The 15,775-nt window shown below is 32.3% G+C and overlaps 4 protein-coding genes across 4 annotated transcripts; 3 read left to right on the top strand and 1 right to left on the bottom strand.

Moving 5' to 3' along the window:
• Positions 1-2,597: 2,597 nt before the first annotated feature.
• On the bottom strand, positions 2,598-4,084 carry LOC103317161. The gene is made up of 4 exons (XM_031929203.1): positions 3,902-4,084; positions 3,583-3,825; positions 3,339-3,507; positions 2,598-3,255 (listed from the first exon to the last, which is right to left on the bottom strand). Exons 3-4 carry the CDS (start codon positions 3,445-3,447, stop codon positions 3,029-3,031), a joined length of 336 nt encoding a protein of 111 aa, XP_031785063.1. The 5' UTR covers positions 3,448-3,507; positions 3,583-3,825; positions 3,902-4,084; the 3' UTR covers positions 2,598-3,028.
• A 6,692-nt stretch (positions 4,085-10,776) lies between these two features.
• On the top strand, positions 10,777-12,364 carry LOC116415721. The gene is made up of 4 exons (XM_031929646.1): positions 10,777-10,816; positions 10,883-11,164; positions 11,216-11,467; positions 12,288-12,364. Exons 1-4 carry the CDS (start codon positions 10,777-10,779, stop codon positions 12,362-12,364), a joined length of 651 nt encoding a protein of 216 aa, XP_031785506.1.
• On the top strand, positions 12,002-13,817 carry LOC107981249. The gene is made up of 6 exons (XM_031929291.1): positions 12,002-12,204; positions 12,288-12,483; positions 12,704-12,973; positions 13,074-13,307; positions 13,410-13,564; positions 13,655-13,817. The coding sequence occupies exons 3-5, from the start codon at positions 12,706-12,708 to the stop codon at positions 13,550-13,552; spliced, it is 645 nt and encodes a 214-aa protein (XP_031785151.1). The 5' UTR covers positions 12,002-12,204; positions 12,288-12,483; positions 12,704-12,705; the 3' UTR covers positions 13,553-13,564; positions 13,655-13,817.
• A 109-nt stretch (positions 13,818-13,926) lies between these two features.
• Positions 13,927-15,432, top strand: LOC103315976. Its single transcript, XM_031928803.1, has 2 exons — positions 13,927-14,270; positions 14,353-15,432. Exons 1-2 carry the CDS (start codon positions 13,934-13,936, stop codon positions 14,475-14,477), a joined length of 462 nt encoding a protein of 153 aa, XP_031784663.1. The 5' UTR covers positions 13,927-13,933; the 3' UTR covers positions 14,478-15,432.
• Positions 15,433-15,775: the final 343 nt, after the last annotated feature.

The following is a 15,775-nucleotide window of genomic DNA, read 5'->3' as shown; positions in this document are numbered from 1 at the left end:
CCATAAGCAAAATTAAAAATGGATTTGTTATGCACAGCAGCAAAATCTAGCGCGCTTAATCTTTTTGAGGTTAGACGCGTTCAATAATCGTAACTATTTTTAGACCAGATATTTGTTTCTGAATCAATCGCTTTGTTAACGACTTCGCAATGTCATTATTTTTTTTAAGAGAAAAAATGTCCAATATGGGAAATGTACAAATATGATTTTGGAACTCTAAAAACTTTAAAACAAGGGTTCAGAATGTTTCAAAATATTTTGGCAAAATTAGTAATAAAGTGACGTGCACTGTACAAATATATATGTACTACTAATAAATACTTACCGTAAGCGCACTGTATTTGAAAAACTTCTGCAACAAAATCATTAGAATCACATAGCTTATTTTCGCGTTCATTCAGATAAAAAAGCTGTCTCAACTGTATGACCATTCGTCAGGGAAGTGGAGCCTTACCGTCATGCAGGAAAAAGCAAACCAAGCTCTCGGCATATTTCGGACAGCAGCTCTCGTGATCGTGATGGATGATAGTTATTCGTGACGAAAAATGGGCTATCCACGTGTGGCAACGTACACATAGCTCAAGGAACAGCATTCTGCACGCGCACGTAGAACCAATATTTTTATACGACGGAGTAAGCGTGCGAATGCAAAACGTGTAGTTTTATATAGTGGGTAAGTAATCGACTGAGTAAAAGCATTGTTGAAAGGTTATGGGTTAGCAATTAAAGCATATAATTTATAAATTTATTTTAGGCTTTTTAAAATATATGTATAAAATATCAGTTGAAAATATTTATATTAATTTCTATATAGAAGCGGATAAGCAAAAGGAGGGTTACCATGATTAATGATGAGTCTAATACCGTAAATTTTAAACAAATAAAAAATAAATTTTATTAATCATGTATTTATATTCACTTACCTTTTCTACACGAAACTTGATCAGCTTTTAGAAATGTTCAAACTGTAAATATTAAAGTATAGGTTAAATAATTTTTAAACTAGTCTCGAATAGTATTAAAATATAGTGTTACGGATAGAAATCGTATGATGTATACGAGATAAGGAATTTCTTTATCTTAGTTTTAAACGAAGCTTATGAAATTTGAAGGGCCAGCAGTTGGATCCATTGCGCAGAAAAGTCATAAAAATGATCAATTCGAATAAATAAACATTTTCGAGAATTTTAGTTAGTATGATCATCATTTTGTGCACTACCTTTATTTTATTTAATCACTTTTCCCCGTGAAGTTACGTTTCACGTGCAAACAACTAATATGTAATAAATTGCGTAATTAAAGCTGAGTACTTGTCTAAGGGTGTGAGCTGAGTTATGTTAGAAAAATATATAAAAAACAATTTTGTTCAGAAAATTCTTTATGATTTTCAATCACGACTTCTCACAGATAAAAATAACATAAGATATAAACACGAAAATAACACACTAGTTAATATTGCGCTCACCCAAAAAGAAAAAAGCGCCTAAGGCGAGAAAATACAAGCCAGGCGCACTTTCGCCACTTGTTCTCGTTACGAAGGACACATTAGCTACGTCGTCGCCTGGCTTGGGATTATGGGGTCTCGTAATGGTCGTCCGGGTATAAGTAACATCCACCTTCGCGTTTTCTCCGTCCTTTATTCCAATCTCTCCCCCTTGAAGACTAGAGACCAGGAGCACGAACACAATGCTATAGATATTTTTCACATTTTCATACAGCATTCCAAAATTTTAATAAGCAGATGGTGCTCTCAGCAACAGTAATGTTTATACGTAGATTACAACTTTTTTAAAAATAAAAAGAGCGCAAAGATAAATTTTATGTAATATTTATTTTATAATACATACACCATATATTTATACGAAAAAATCAAGCTTATATTGTTAAATAAAGTATAGAAATACCAAAATCCCTGTATAAAAAAGTCATGACCGAAAGTTGCGAAGCCAAGACAGATGTTACGTGATTGGCTCATGTATTGCACATGCGTCTAAGTCATAAAGTCTAAACGTCTTTGATGTTAGGGCGCGCAACGCATATATCGCCACTCAACAACCATTGATACAATTAATACCCTGGTAGAAATCCGTTTTAGCTCCTGGCTATTTACTAGGCAGTATATCTCTGCATGGGCTATAAACAAGCTTGTTTTTTTAGCCAAGACTTGACCACCGATGAAACGCTTTTTCAAGCATTTTTGAGCCATTTCTTGAAAAGCATAGCCCAAGCTAGTTTTTAAATATTAATTGGATAGGAAAGTTGATTATAAGGCAAAAGTGAATTTGTATAGGGTATGAAAACAAGCGAAGAACTGACTATTATTATTAGGGTAATGTAAGTGTCTGGATACTACCATTATAGTAGCCATTTAATTTCTATGAATGCGCTAGTTTTAAGATACGTATATGCGATATATATACGTATATAGGTATTTTCGTGGCCGGAGATTAGTTTTTAGTTATATTAATTAACTTATTAGTATAAAACATTAAGAATAATCACTATATATTTTTATATAATGATTATTATTAATGTTTTACAATATATATAAGTTAATTATATAACTAACAACATTGAATATTTACTAACAATTTGTATAAATTTTTGCTTGATATTTATTAAAACCTTACAACTTTATAAAAAATTAGTTTACAGTCTATCTTAAACGATTATTTGTACTGTAAATTAAAAAACACTTATCAAAAATCTTTACGGTAGTACATTGAACTTCGATTCTAAAAGTTTAGTAATATTTGAATGCATAGCAATAAAAGTAAAATTAAATTAATTGTTCTTAAAATGACCTAAATACACTTCGTCGAATTCTTCTTCTGAACTATGTTCTGGTGATGGCGTATCCTCGAAATCTTGAAGTGCGTCGAAACGTACATTCGTTGATGCTATTAAATCAATTTCTGCATCGTCTGATAAAAAGAATCCGTTGATGAGTGGATCAGTTTCAACGTGAAGTCGTGGATACTTTGGAGAAGGTTCAACTGCCTCGGTAGCAAGCACTCTTATCGATCCATCACTTGTTCCGACATATTCTGCTCCTGTTAGGACAACTGGAGTCTCGATTATTTCTTGCTCTTGTGAAGTGGATGTACTTGGACGAACATGCTTTTTGTATAGAAGGCTCTGATTTCTTCGAGGTGTACCAGGATCCGGCATTAGAAAGAACATTACTCAAAGCAGTTATCATATCTTTGTCACAGGTTTTAATATGAGATATTGATCTTCGTTCAATTATAAGAGCTGAAAATGTAAATAAGTTAAATTAAAACGTGCCTTATCCAGAATACAATTTCTATGTAGTATAATATAAAAAAAAATATTACCTTCAGCTAAAGAAAAAAAATTGGTTGGCTTCATGACATATTTGTGCTTCCTTTGCTTTACAGCTACATACTGTGCGGCCACTTCTCTGGATAAATACATTTTCAGCATATTGACTATAGATCGGGATAATACAAATGTTGGGTCTAATCCAGTCTGTAATACATTTGTCTGAAACAGAAGAAACATTTATTTTATTTTTATTTTAATTGTTAATATAAACTTTTGATTAAAACTAGGTCTTACCACTGCTTCATTTAATTCTTCATTTTTTTTTCAAATCCGCATCGAAAGCCTAAAATTCTTGTACAGTTTGAAAAGGAATCTTATAGTTGAATTTGTCACAAATTTGCTTAATTGTACCAATATATTCTTTGGTAACTGTGACATTCTTGTTCAAGAGTGTCTTAAAGTTTTGAACCTCCTGCTTTATTTTATTCGTAGTAGTTTTCATCTCTTTCATATCAGCTTTCATTTCAAGTACGTACCCTGTAAAAACATAGTATCATGATTATTAGATTATAAATAAAATCGTATGCAATGAATTTCAATAAAAAATAATTACCGAGTAAGACTTGATATGGGTTTGCTTTAAGCTTATTTTTTTTATTTGATACAGAATGTTGATTTCTATTAGCATCAACATTATCTGAAGGCACTAAGGAAGATTCTGCTGCTGCATTATCAGTAGCATCAGAATTCAATGACTGTGCTTGATTTTCCGTTGGCATGTATACATCTTCTGCTAGATAACCTGTCATAGAAAGATAGAAGTCAGTTTCTTATTGTAGTGTATGAATAAAATTATACTTTATATGTATTTTATTAATGAGTAGAAACTTACTTTTTGCTTGCATCAATAAGCCAGAGCTGTTTTTTGTACGGAGTTGCTGTTTACTTCTATGTTGTTTGTAATTTCAGCTAGCATTGGTCTAGGAGGGTACGATGAAACTGTTTTCTGCATTATACTGGAGTGCGACAACAAGTCTTGACTATGATCTAAATAAACAAAATAAGGCATACAAAATTTGTTCGATTAGGTGTAGTAAAAGCAATAATAAGAGACGTATTACATAAGTATGCAATTATATGGCGACTTACCATTTTGGCTAATTGTTTTCAATGAATTGGTCTGGTTACAAGTTTCTTGCGATGAATTAGTCTGCTTATGGATGATCTGACTATATTTGACAGCAGCATTCATGAACTGCTGTTGGCGTAACTTATCAGCAGCCTTCTTTTCAGCTTCAGAACTGCTCTCAGCTGATTCCATAGTCAAAGCTGTTTCCTGATGTTTTAAAGCCTTCATTTTTTTAAATGCTTCATTGATGTTACCTTTAAATATGAAAAGTAATTCAGAATTATTAGTATTGGAACTTGTTGATATTAGATATCGAAATTCATACATAAAGAACTTTTTGTAACGTTACTTTACCTGCCTTTCCTCTTATTTTAACGGTGAATTGTTCCCAGCCAACAGGTGCATCAGATAACTCCTCCAGAGCCTTGTTTAGTGCATTGTACTTTTCCTTAGTATAAGGAGGTGATGGATATTTTGCAAAGCACTTCTTTTTGACATTATCAAAAGAAATCCACTTCGTAGCAACAATGTCAACTTTACGGACACTGGGTTTTCTTCCACGAGTGACAAATTCCACAATATGATATGGATACGTTTCTAGCCAAGTCTCGTTGCCAGCCATTGCTGAAAAATATTATATATTTTTATTAAAAGAGAAAAGTTGTAGACTCCATGAAAGGATTACAATTCATACTGATAACAAAGCTAACATATAAATTAATTGGAACAGAAAAACATCTTTAAAGCAACAAGTAGGCAATTTAAGTTTGTACATTAATATAGTACTAAAAAACGAAGTTTGACATTCTGATAAAATAAAATATTTATTTTTGTAAATACTTACTGCAAGCGTGATGCTTCTCGAAAAGGCAAGTGATAACTGAAGAAAACTCATCAGACTAATTTTCTCCTATTTTTTCTGACTTGAATTTCGCGGAAAGAGAGTCCATCATTAATGTTCGTTTAAGCAGTAGGAAATGCTGAGGACGTCGTAACCGTAGCAACCATGATGTAGAGGTTAAGATGTTCAAAACTTGAATCTTTAAAATAAGTTTAATAAAAAAACGCAACAAAAGGACCTTAAACACAATTTTAAATCATAGTAGAAACAATATTTGCTTACCTATTAATTAATAGTGTTGAATTTCATTGATCAAATGATAAAGAACCGTAATGTAACAAAGGGACAACAAAGCTCCGAATCTCATCTGCAGCAGAAAAATTGACTGATATCTTGATCAATTTAAACGACAAGCTCTCGAGTGGCACAGTTCTTGAAGTAGATCTTGAATTGTTTACATTTTCTATTTCATAAATATCTAACATTGCAGAGTCACAAGGATAGGTGTACAGCGACTTCTTGATTTTATACTTAACTACTTTTAAGTGAATTTTCTTTTCATTATCTAATATTCCAACTATTTGAACAATATCTCCACTCTTAAGTTTAACTGAATTATCTGGATGCTTAGCAGAAAACCACTGTTGTTTGTACATCAATTGTTTAATTTTTCCTCTATTATTCTTAAAGATGACTAATTCTTGAGGAAGTTCAACCACTTGATTGAGTATTGATCGTTCTTCATGAATGCGTCAACAATACTGTGCAATAGTTCTGTGAGGTGATAACAACACATTTTTTATTTGTCCTAATTCGCTTTCATATGGAAAAGCTGAGATATCATTGAGATTGCACTGCATATTCTCTACGTCATCTGCCACATGACATAAATTATGTATATTTAATGACACAAACTTTGCTCCATATAGTGATACAGCATCTTCAACAAATTTCATCAGGTAATTTCTTGATAAATTAACGTAAGACACTACTTCTTTACTAGTTAAAAGACGACAAGCGACATGAAACAACAGAAAATGATTGTATAAATTTTCTGGAAGAATCTTCCAGCAATCGACCAATCGACAAAAACCAATCGACTATAAAATGTCCGCTTGGGAAGAAATGGGTTAAGCACTATTGGTCCACAATATAAAACAAAAAATCTATGCTCAACAGCTTTGAATTTGTCGTAATCACTGGATGATCTCATTTTTCTTGCAAACTCTTTAGGTATATCCACTTTCAACATTTTAGTTTGACGATTTAACTCACTTTTTTGGTTTGCACTTATTCTCACATTCAAATCACCGGTCATACAGTTTTCAAATAATCTCAGCATGCAACCTAAATATAATAAGTGCATGGAATCTAAAACAAACTGATTAACGAGATTAATCTTTGGTGTTATAGCTAATAGAGGTGATTCATCATTGTGATGATCTGAGTCCACAAACAATCTGAAATCTTCATCTGTTCTTTTGATTCCAAGTGACGCATAAACTGTCACACCATCAACTTTATAGGCTACAACATCACAGCGTTCACAACCATTAAAGCTTGTATGTGATTTAGTACCTTTCACTTGTGATCTGGCAGGCGTGTCACAACCAAAACTTCTCACCATGACTGTAAATTCTTCAGACTTGATAAGAACTCCATTCATAAGAATTTCGTTTAACTCGAGTATAAAAGGTTCAAAGAACTTATTATTATCTTTAGGTTTTCCGTTCCCATAAAACACTGACACAGTAAATGGTTTGTAAATTTTAGGCATCGGCTTATAGTACACTCGGCACAAAATAGGCCACATGGTTTTAAGACTTGATTTTTTAATCTTAACACCATCAATGTTAAAGTCTAAAGGGAGAATTTTATTTGGATGTAAGAGCGGATTAACACATGCCTTGAGTCCTTGCTTAATACCTAAGTATGAGAACTCTGCCTCTGACTGATCCGTATCCATCATTACGTCAACAATATACTGAGCACTTGAGGTATGTAGAAAAGTACATGAACTGATTGGAATTGAAGGTAAAAGTCTTTTATGTAAAATTTTCAATAACGAATCTAGGTGTTTCTTTGGAATTCTCGACTTCACAGTCCATAGTCCATACTCTTAACTCACTTATCTCTGGTTCTTCATCCGCACTGTAGTGATTATTTTGTAAATGATTTTCTTCTAAACCAAACACAGTGTCACCTTCGTTATCCACTTGATCTTCTTCGTCAGAATTATTTATGTGTTCCCAGTCTGATAAATAATCATTGCTGTCATCACTATCTTCTAAACTAATATCATTTTCACTGTAATCACTGTCAATATTATCAATATCACAAAAGTGTGACTCCTGGTTTTGATGTAGATGTGATTCCAAATTTTCTTGATGAGTTATACTATGACTTGGCACTATTTCCCTTTCATCAAATCTTGGTGTATCAACTTCTCTAATCAAATCAAAATATTGAGCTGGAAGAAGTTTACGTAAGCGATGCCTACGAAGACGTTGAGTACTTCTACTTCTGTCCATTGTTTAAATTAAACAATTTCAATAGTTTTCAAAGGACCGTTTTGGAGCAACAACGTTCATTTCGGAGCAACCATGTGAGCGCTTTTGGAGCGTATCGAAAAGGTTAGGTTATCGACTTCTGCTATAACCACTTACGACGTATTTATTACTCAGTAAATGGCGTTGACAGTCTAATACGTCCGAATATTTTGAAATTTAAATTGAAAACCTCGTTTACTGATTTATATAAGAAGGTGCTAACCCCTTTAAAACTATCTTTTTTAACGAAATATGTTTGTCCAATATATTAAAATAATATATTAAGTCATATAAAAATTTAAACCATTTACTATAATCTTATTTTTACTGGCTACTTTTTAGATATTAAAGCAGCACTATTAATAGAAACATTCTTCATTTATGGCTGGTATTTACTGAGGATTTTGTAGATAGTAAAATGAGATAAGCTTTATTAAATATTTGTCACGTTTTATATAGCTAAGACTTTCATATTTCGTAGGTATTAGAAATGTTAACATCTCTACTGATTTTTCATACTTAGTTATTAGTTTTCAAACTACTAATAATATTTGGATTTTTACCAGGGTAGCAAAATATTATCTTATAGCAGCTTTATTACGGTAATTACTGTTAACTAAAAAATATATTTTAATTGTTTTAATGAAAGTCTAATTTATCTCGCTCCTAACGTCGCTCATTAAAGAATACTTTTTATCTTTATCAATAAATATTGTTTTACAGACTCTCTGAACGTTATTGCTGATTAACTCATTTAAAATATGATAACGAGAAACGTCTTATTTTAAGTAAACAAAGGTAGTGACTTATCAGTCGGTATTTATAAATATGTGAGCCTGCAATGCAATATAATATTATTGGAATTAAAACACGTTATACGGTTATTTGATTTGTTATTTATAAACCGAGTTTCAAGCATCCACTATTAATAAAAGTTTATTACTCTAATAAACTGTCTATTACTATATTTATTTTTTTTACAATTTATTTGAGTATATATTAATATTATGATTCTTTTCATAGACAATTCAATATAGATATATAACATCGAATATATAACATAGAGAATAGCATATTGGCGTTAGCACATAACCTTAATTGTCGATTACTTTTGGATTCTCTGTGCGCTTTGTCTCTGTTTCGGGCCGTGGCGAGAGTTCTGAAAGCTAGCTCGGTCAGCAGGTGCAGCAAGCAAAGCTAGCTATACTCTAGTCGAAATGCATTGCTGGCACAGTATCGATCCGTCTACAGTCAAAAGCCGACAGCTTTGAAATCTGAGTTTTCGCTCACTCTCCTCTATTCCTTACCCAACGTTTCGTAGGCACAATCGGAATTTCGCTTGTCGATAGCAACAAAAGATGATTGTTAAAAACTAATTACAAAGAATATCAAGACAACTATATAATGGGAAAAGTTTAAAGAAATACTAGACTAGATAGACCAGATTAAATAATTTTGGCCTAGTTAAATTTTTCACAACAAATTATTTATAAAATACATACTTCTTTTTTGTTAATATAGTATTTCTTGAAGTTTAACGTTTCAAGACTTATGGTAAAAATTAAAAAAGTATTTCTAAAATGTTAAAATAAAAAGCAGCTATTAAGTACTACCTTCTTGAATTTTTTGAAAAGTGTTGAATTCGTAGCAAAAATAGTGTTGAAGATAACAAGATAAAATAGTTTCAGTATGCATAGATATGTATAGCTCTGTCCAATTTTATTTAACAATGTAAATACGTATATTGAAAAGCCTAATTAACAAAAACTACTGTATATTATCTTAAAATTAACAAATAATAATAATATATTATTCTAACCCTGGTAAAAATCCAAATATTATTAGTAGTTTGAAAACTAATAACTAAGTATGAAAAATCAGTAGAGATGTTAACATTTCTAATACCTACGAAATATGAAAGTCTTAGCTATATAAAACGTGACAAATATTTAATAAAGCTTATCTCATTTTACTATCTACAAAATCCTCAGTAAATACCAGCCATAAATGAAGAATGTTTCTATTAATAGTGCTGCTTTAATATCTAAAAAGTAGCCAGTAAAAATAAGATTATAGTAAATGGTTTAAATTTTTATATGACTTAATATATTATTTTAATATATTGGACAAACATATTTCGTTAAAAAAGATAGTTTTAAAGGGGTTAGCACCTTCTTATATAAATCAGTAAACGAGGTTTTCAATTTAAATTTCAAAATATTCGGACGTATTAGACTGTCAACGCCATTTACTGAGTAATAAATACGTCGTAAGTGGTTATAGCAGAAGTCGATAACCTAACCTTTTCGATACGCTCCAAAAGCGCTCACATGGTTGCTCCGAAATGAACGTTGTTGCTCCAAAACGGTCCTTTGAAAACTATTGAAATTGTTTAATTTAAACAATGGACAGAAGTAGAAGTACTCAACGTCTTCGTAGGCATCGCTTACGTAAACTTCTTCCAGCTCAATATTTTGATTTGATTAGAGAAGTTGATACACCAAGATTTGATGAAAGGGAAATAGTGCCAAGTCATAGTATAACTCATCAAGAAAATTTGGAATCACATCTACATCAAAACCAGGAGTCACACTTTTGTGATATTGATAATATTGACAGTGATTACAGTGAAAATGATATTAGTTTAGAAGATAGTGATGACAGCAATGATTATTTATCAGACTGGGAACACATAAATAATTCTGACGAAGAAGATCAAGTGGATAACGAAGGTGACACTGTGTTTGGTTTAGAAGAAAATCATTTACAAAATAATCACTACAGTGCGGATGAAGAACCAGAGATAAGTGAGTTAAGAGTATGGACTATGGACTGTGAAGTCGAGAATTCCAAAGAAACACCTAGATTCGTTATTGAAAATTTTACATAAAAGACTTTTACCTTCAATTCCAATCAGTTCATGTACTTTTCTACATACCTCAAGTGCTCAGTATATTGTTGACGTAATGATGGATACGGATCAGTCAGAGGCAGAGTTCTCATACTTAGGTATTAAGCAAGGACTCAAGGCATGTGTTAATCCGCTCTTACATCCAAATAAAATTCTCCCTTTAGACTTTAACATTGATGGTGTTAAGATTAAAAAATCAAGTCTTAAAACCATGTGGCCTATTTTGTGCCGAGTGTACTATAAGCCGATGCCTAAAATTTACAAACCATTTACTGTGTCAGTGTTTTATGGGAACGGAAAACCTAAAGATAATAATAAGTTCTTTGAACCTTTTATACTCGAGTTAAACGAAATTCTTATGAATGGAGTTCTTATCAAGTCTGAAGAATTTACAGTCATGGTGAGAAGTTTTGGTTGTGACACGCCTGCCAGATCACAAGTGAAAGGTACTAAATCACATACAAGCTTTAATGGTTGTGAACGCTGTGATGTTGTAGCCTATAAAGTTGATGGTGTGACAGTTTATGCGTCACTTGGAATCAAAAGAACAGATGAAGATTTCAGATTGTTTGTGGACTCAGATCATCACAATGATGAATCACCTCTATTAGCTATAACACCAAAGATTAATCTCGTTAATCAGTTTGTTTTAGATTCCATGCACTTATTATATTTAGGTTGCATGCTGAGATTATTTGAAAACTGTATGACCGGTGATTTGAATGTGAGAATAAGTGCAAACCAAAAAAGTGAGTTAAATCGTCAAACTAAAATGTTGAAAGTGGATATACCTAAAGAGTTTGCAAGAAAAATGAGATCATCCAGTGATTACGACAAATTCAAAGCTGTTGAGCATAGATTTTTTGTTTTATATTGTGGACCAATAGTGCTTAACCCATTTCTTCCCAAGCGGACATTTTATAGTCGATTGGTTTTTGTCGATTGGTCGATTGCTGGAAGATTCTTCCAGAAAATTTATACAATCATTTTCTGTTGTTTCATGTCGCTTGTCGTCTTTTAACTAGTAAAGAAGTAGTGTCTTACGTTAATTTATCAAGAAATTACCTGATGAAATTTGTTGAAGATGCTGTATCACTATATGGAGCAAAGTTTGTGTCATTAAATATACATAATTTATGTCATGTGGCAGATGACGTAGAGAATATGCAGTGCAATCTCAATGATATCTCAGCTTTTCCATATGAAAGCGAATTAGGACAAATAAAAAATGTGTTGTTATCACCTCACAGAACTATTGCACAGTATTGTCGACGCATTCATGAAGAACGAAAATGTATGAAATAGAAAATGTAAACAATTCAAGATCTACTTCAAGAACTGTGCCACTCGAGAGCTTGTCGTTTAAATTGATCAAGATATCAGTCAATTTTTCTGCTGCAGATGAGATTCGGAGCTTTGTTGTCCCTTTGTTACATTACGGTTCTTTATCATTTGATCAATGAAATTCAACACTATTAATTAATAGGTAAGCAAATATTGTTTCTACTATGATTTAAAATTGTGTTTAAGGTCCTTTTGTTGCGTTTTTTTATTAAACTTATTTTAAAGATTCAAGTTTTGAACATCTTAACCTCTACATCATGGTTGCTACGGTTACGACGTCCTCAGCATTTCCTACTGCTTAAACGAACATTAATGATGGACTCTCTTTCCGCGAAATTCAAGTCAGAAAAAATAGGAGAAAATTAGTCTGATGAGTTTTCTTCAGTTATCACTTGCCTTTTCGAGAAGCATCACGCTTGCAGTAAGTATTTACAAAAATAAATATTTTATTTTATCAGAATGTCAAACTTCGTTTTTTAGTACTATATTAATGTACAAACTTAAATTGCCTACTTGTTGCTTTAAAGATGTTTTTCTGTTCCAATTAATTTATATGTTAGCTTTGTTATCAGTATGAATTGTAATCCTTTCATGGAGTCTACAACTTTTCTCTTTTAATAAAAATATATAATATTTTTCAGCAATGGCTGGCAACGAGACTTGGCTAGAAACGTATCCATATCATATTGTGGAATTTGTCACTCGTGGAAGAAAACCCAGTGTCCGTAAAGTTGACATTGTTGCTACGAAGTGGATTTCTTTTGATAATGTCAAAAAGAAGTGCTTTGCAAAATATCCATCACCTCCTTATACTAAGGAAAAGTACAATGCACTAAACAAGGCTCTGGAGGAGTTATCTGATGCACCTGTTGGCTGGGAACAATTCACCGTTAAAATAAGAGGAAAGGCAGGTAAAGTAACGTTACAAAAAGTTCTTTATGTATGAATTTCGATATCTAATATCAACAAGTTCCAATACTAATAATTCTGAATTACTTTTCATATTTAAAGGTAACATCAATGAAGCATTTAAAAAAATGAAGGCTTTAAAACATCAGGAAACAGCTTTGACTATGGAATCAGCTGAGAGCAGTTCTGAAGCTGAAAAGAAGGCTGCTGATAAGTTACGCCAACAGCAGTTCATGAATGCTGCTGTCAAATATAGTCAGATCATCCATAAGCAGACTAATTCATCGCAAGAAACTTGTAACCAGACCAATTCATTGAAAACAATTAGCCAAAATGGTAAGTCGCCATATAATTGCATACTTATGTAATACGTCTCTTATTATTGCTTTTACTACACCTAATCGAACAAATTTTGTATGCCTTATTTTGTTTATTTAGATCATAGTCAAGACTTGTTGTCGCACTCCAGTATAATGCAGAAAACAGTTTCATCGTACCCTCCTAGACCAATGCTAGCTGAAATTACAAACAACATAGAAGTAAACAGCAACTCCGTACAAAAAACAGCTCTGGCTTATTGATGCAAGCAAAAAGTAAGTTTCTACTCATTAATAAAATACATATAAAGTATAATTTTATTCATACACTACAATAAGAAACTGACTTCTATCTTTCTATGACAGGTTATCTAGCAGAAGATGTATACATGCCAACGGAAAATCAAGCACAGTCATTGAATTCTGATGCTACTGATAATGCAGCAGCAGAATCTTCCTTAGTGCCTTCAGATAATGTTGATGCTAATAAAAATCAACATTCTGTATCAAATGAAAAAAATAAGCTTAAAGTAAACCCATATCAAGTCTTACTCGGTAATTATTTTTTATTGAAATTCATTGCATACGATTTTATTTATAATCTAATAATCATGATACAATGTTTTTACAGGGTACGTACTTGAAATGAAAGAGATGAAAACTACTACGAATGAAATAAAGCAGGAGGTTCAAAACTTTAAGACACTCTTGAACAAGAATGTCACAGTTACCAAAGAATATATTGGTACAATTAAGCAAATTTGTGACAAATTCAACTATAAGATTCCTTTTCAAATTGTACAAGAATTTCAGACAAATGTATTACAGACTGGATTAGACCCAACATTTGTATTATCCCGATCTATAGTCAACATGCTGAAAATGTATTTATCCAGAGAAGTGGCCGCACAGTATGTAGCTGTAAAGCAAAAGAAGCACGAATATGTCATGAAGCCAACCAATTTTTTTTCTTTAGCTGAAGGTAATATTTTTTTTATATTATACTACATAGAAATTGTATTCTGGATAAGGCACGTTTTAATTTAACTTATTTACATTTTCAGCTCTTATAATTGAACGAAGATCAATATCTCATATTGAAACCTCTGACAATAGATATGATAACTGTGTAGCTGATCTTGATCACTATCAGCTGTGCGCACGAAGAAAGAAGACACAGAGACACTGAATTAGAAAAGACAAACTTTATTGACAGACCAAACGTCCGAACTATTCGATCGCTCGCCAACATCTGCCCAATTTTCCATCGCCTGCTCGCTCAATTGTCAAAAAACATAATTGTTGTTTCATCGCTAGGCAACCTACTTCTTTTCGAACGTTTCTCTTAAGTACAAGTTTTCCTATGGCCAATCGTCTGTGAAAGCCTCTGCGCATTTCACACCGTGCCCTCCTTCATTTACCGATTTACTTATTTGCATGATATCATGTCAAAATCGTCGAAGGAGGAAAGCTGCCCCGGACGATCCTGCACGCGGCCTACGACACAGTATCGACTATCACCGGTCGTCGGAAAACTTGTTTCGTTTCTTATTTCCAATTTTATAAATAAAAGAATTATTAACATTTGAGCGATTACAAATTATTAAATTGAAACGGTAACAAACTGCTTTGAGTAATGTTCTTTCTAATGCCGGATCCTGGTACACCTCGAAGAAATCAGAGCCTTCTGATTCCTCTGAGTCTACGCAGCTACACAAAAAGCATGTTCGTCCAAGTACATCCACTTCACAAGAGCAAGAAATAATCGAGACTCAAGCTGTCCGAACAGGAGCAGAATATGTCGGAACAAGTGATGGATCGATAAGAGTGCTTGCTACCGAGGCAGTTGAACCTTCTCCAAAGTATCCACGACTTCACTTTGAAACTGATCCACTCATCAACGGATTCTCTTTATCAGACGATGCAGAAATTGATTTAATAGCATCAACGAATGTACGTTTCGACGCACTTCAAGATTTCGAGGATACGCCATCACCAGAACATAGTTCAGAAGAAGAATTCGACGAAGTGTATTTAGGTCATTTTAAGAACAATTAATTTAATTTTACGTTTATTGCTATGCATTCAAATATTACTAAACTTTTAGAATCGAAGTTCAATGTACTACCGTAAAGATTTTTGATAAGTGTTTTTTAATTTACAGTACAAATAATCATTTAAGATAGACTGTAAACTAATTTTTTAAGTTGTAAGGTTTTAATAAATATCAAGCAAAAATTTATACAAAATTGTTAGTAAATATTCAATGTTGTTAGTTATATTATTAACTTATATATATTGTAAAACATTAATAATAATCATTATATAAAAATATATAGTGATTATTCTTAATGTTTTATACTAATAAGTTAATTAATATAACTAAAAACTAATCTCCGGCCACGAAAATACCTATATACGTATATATATCGCATATTTTTTTTTTTTTTTACATGGCATTTGGAACTTGAAAGTTCATCGCCTCAT

Source organism: Nasonia vitripennis, chromosome 4 (genome assembly GCF_009193385.2).
Source record: "Nasonia vitripennis strain AsymCx chromosome 4, Nvit_psr_1.1, whole genome shotgun sequence".
Taxonomy (NCBI): domain Eukaryota; kingdom Metazoa; phylum Arthropoda; class Insecta; order Hymenoptera; family Pteromalidae; genus Nasonia; species Nasonia vitripennis.
This window is presented reverse-complemented; position numbering and strand designations above follow the sequence as displayed.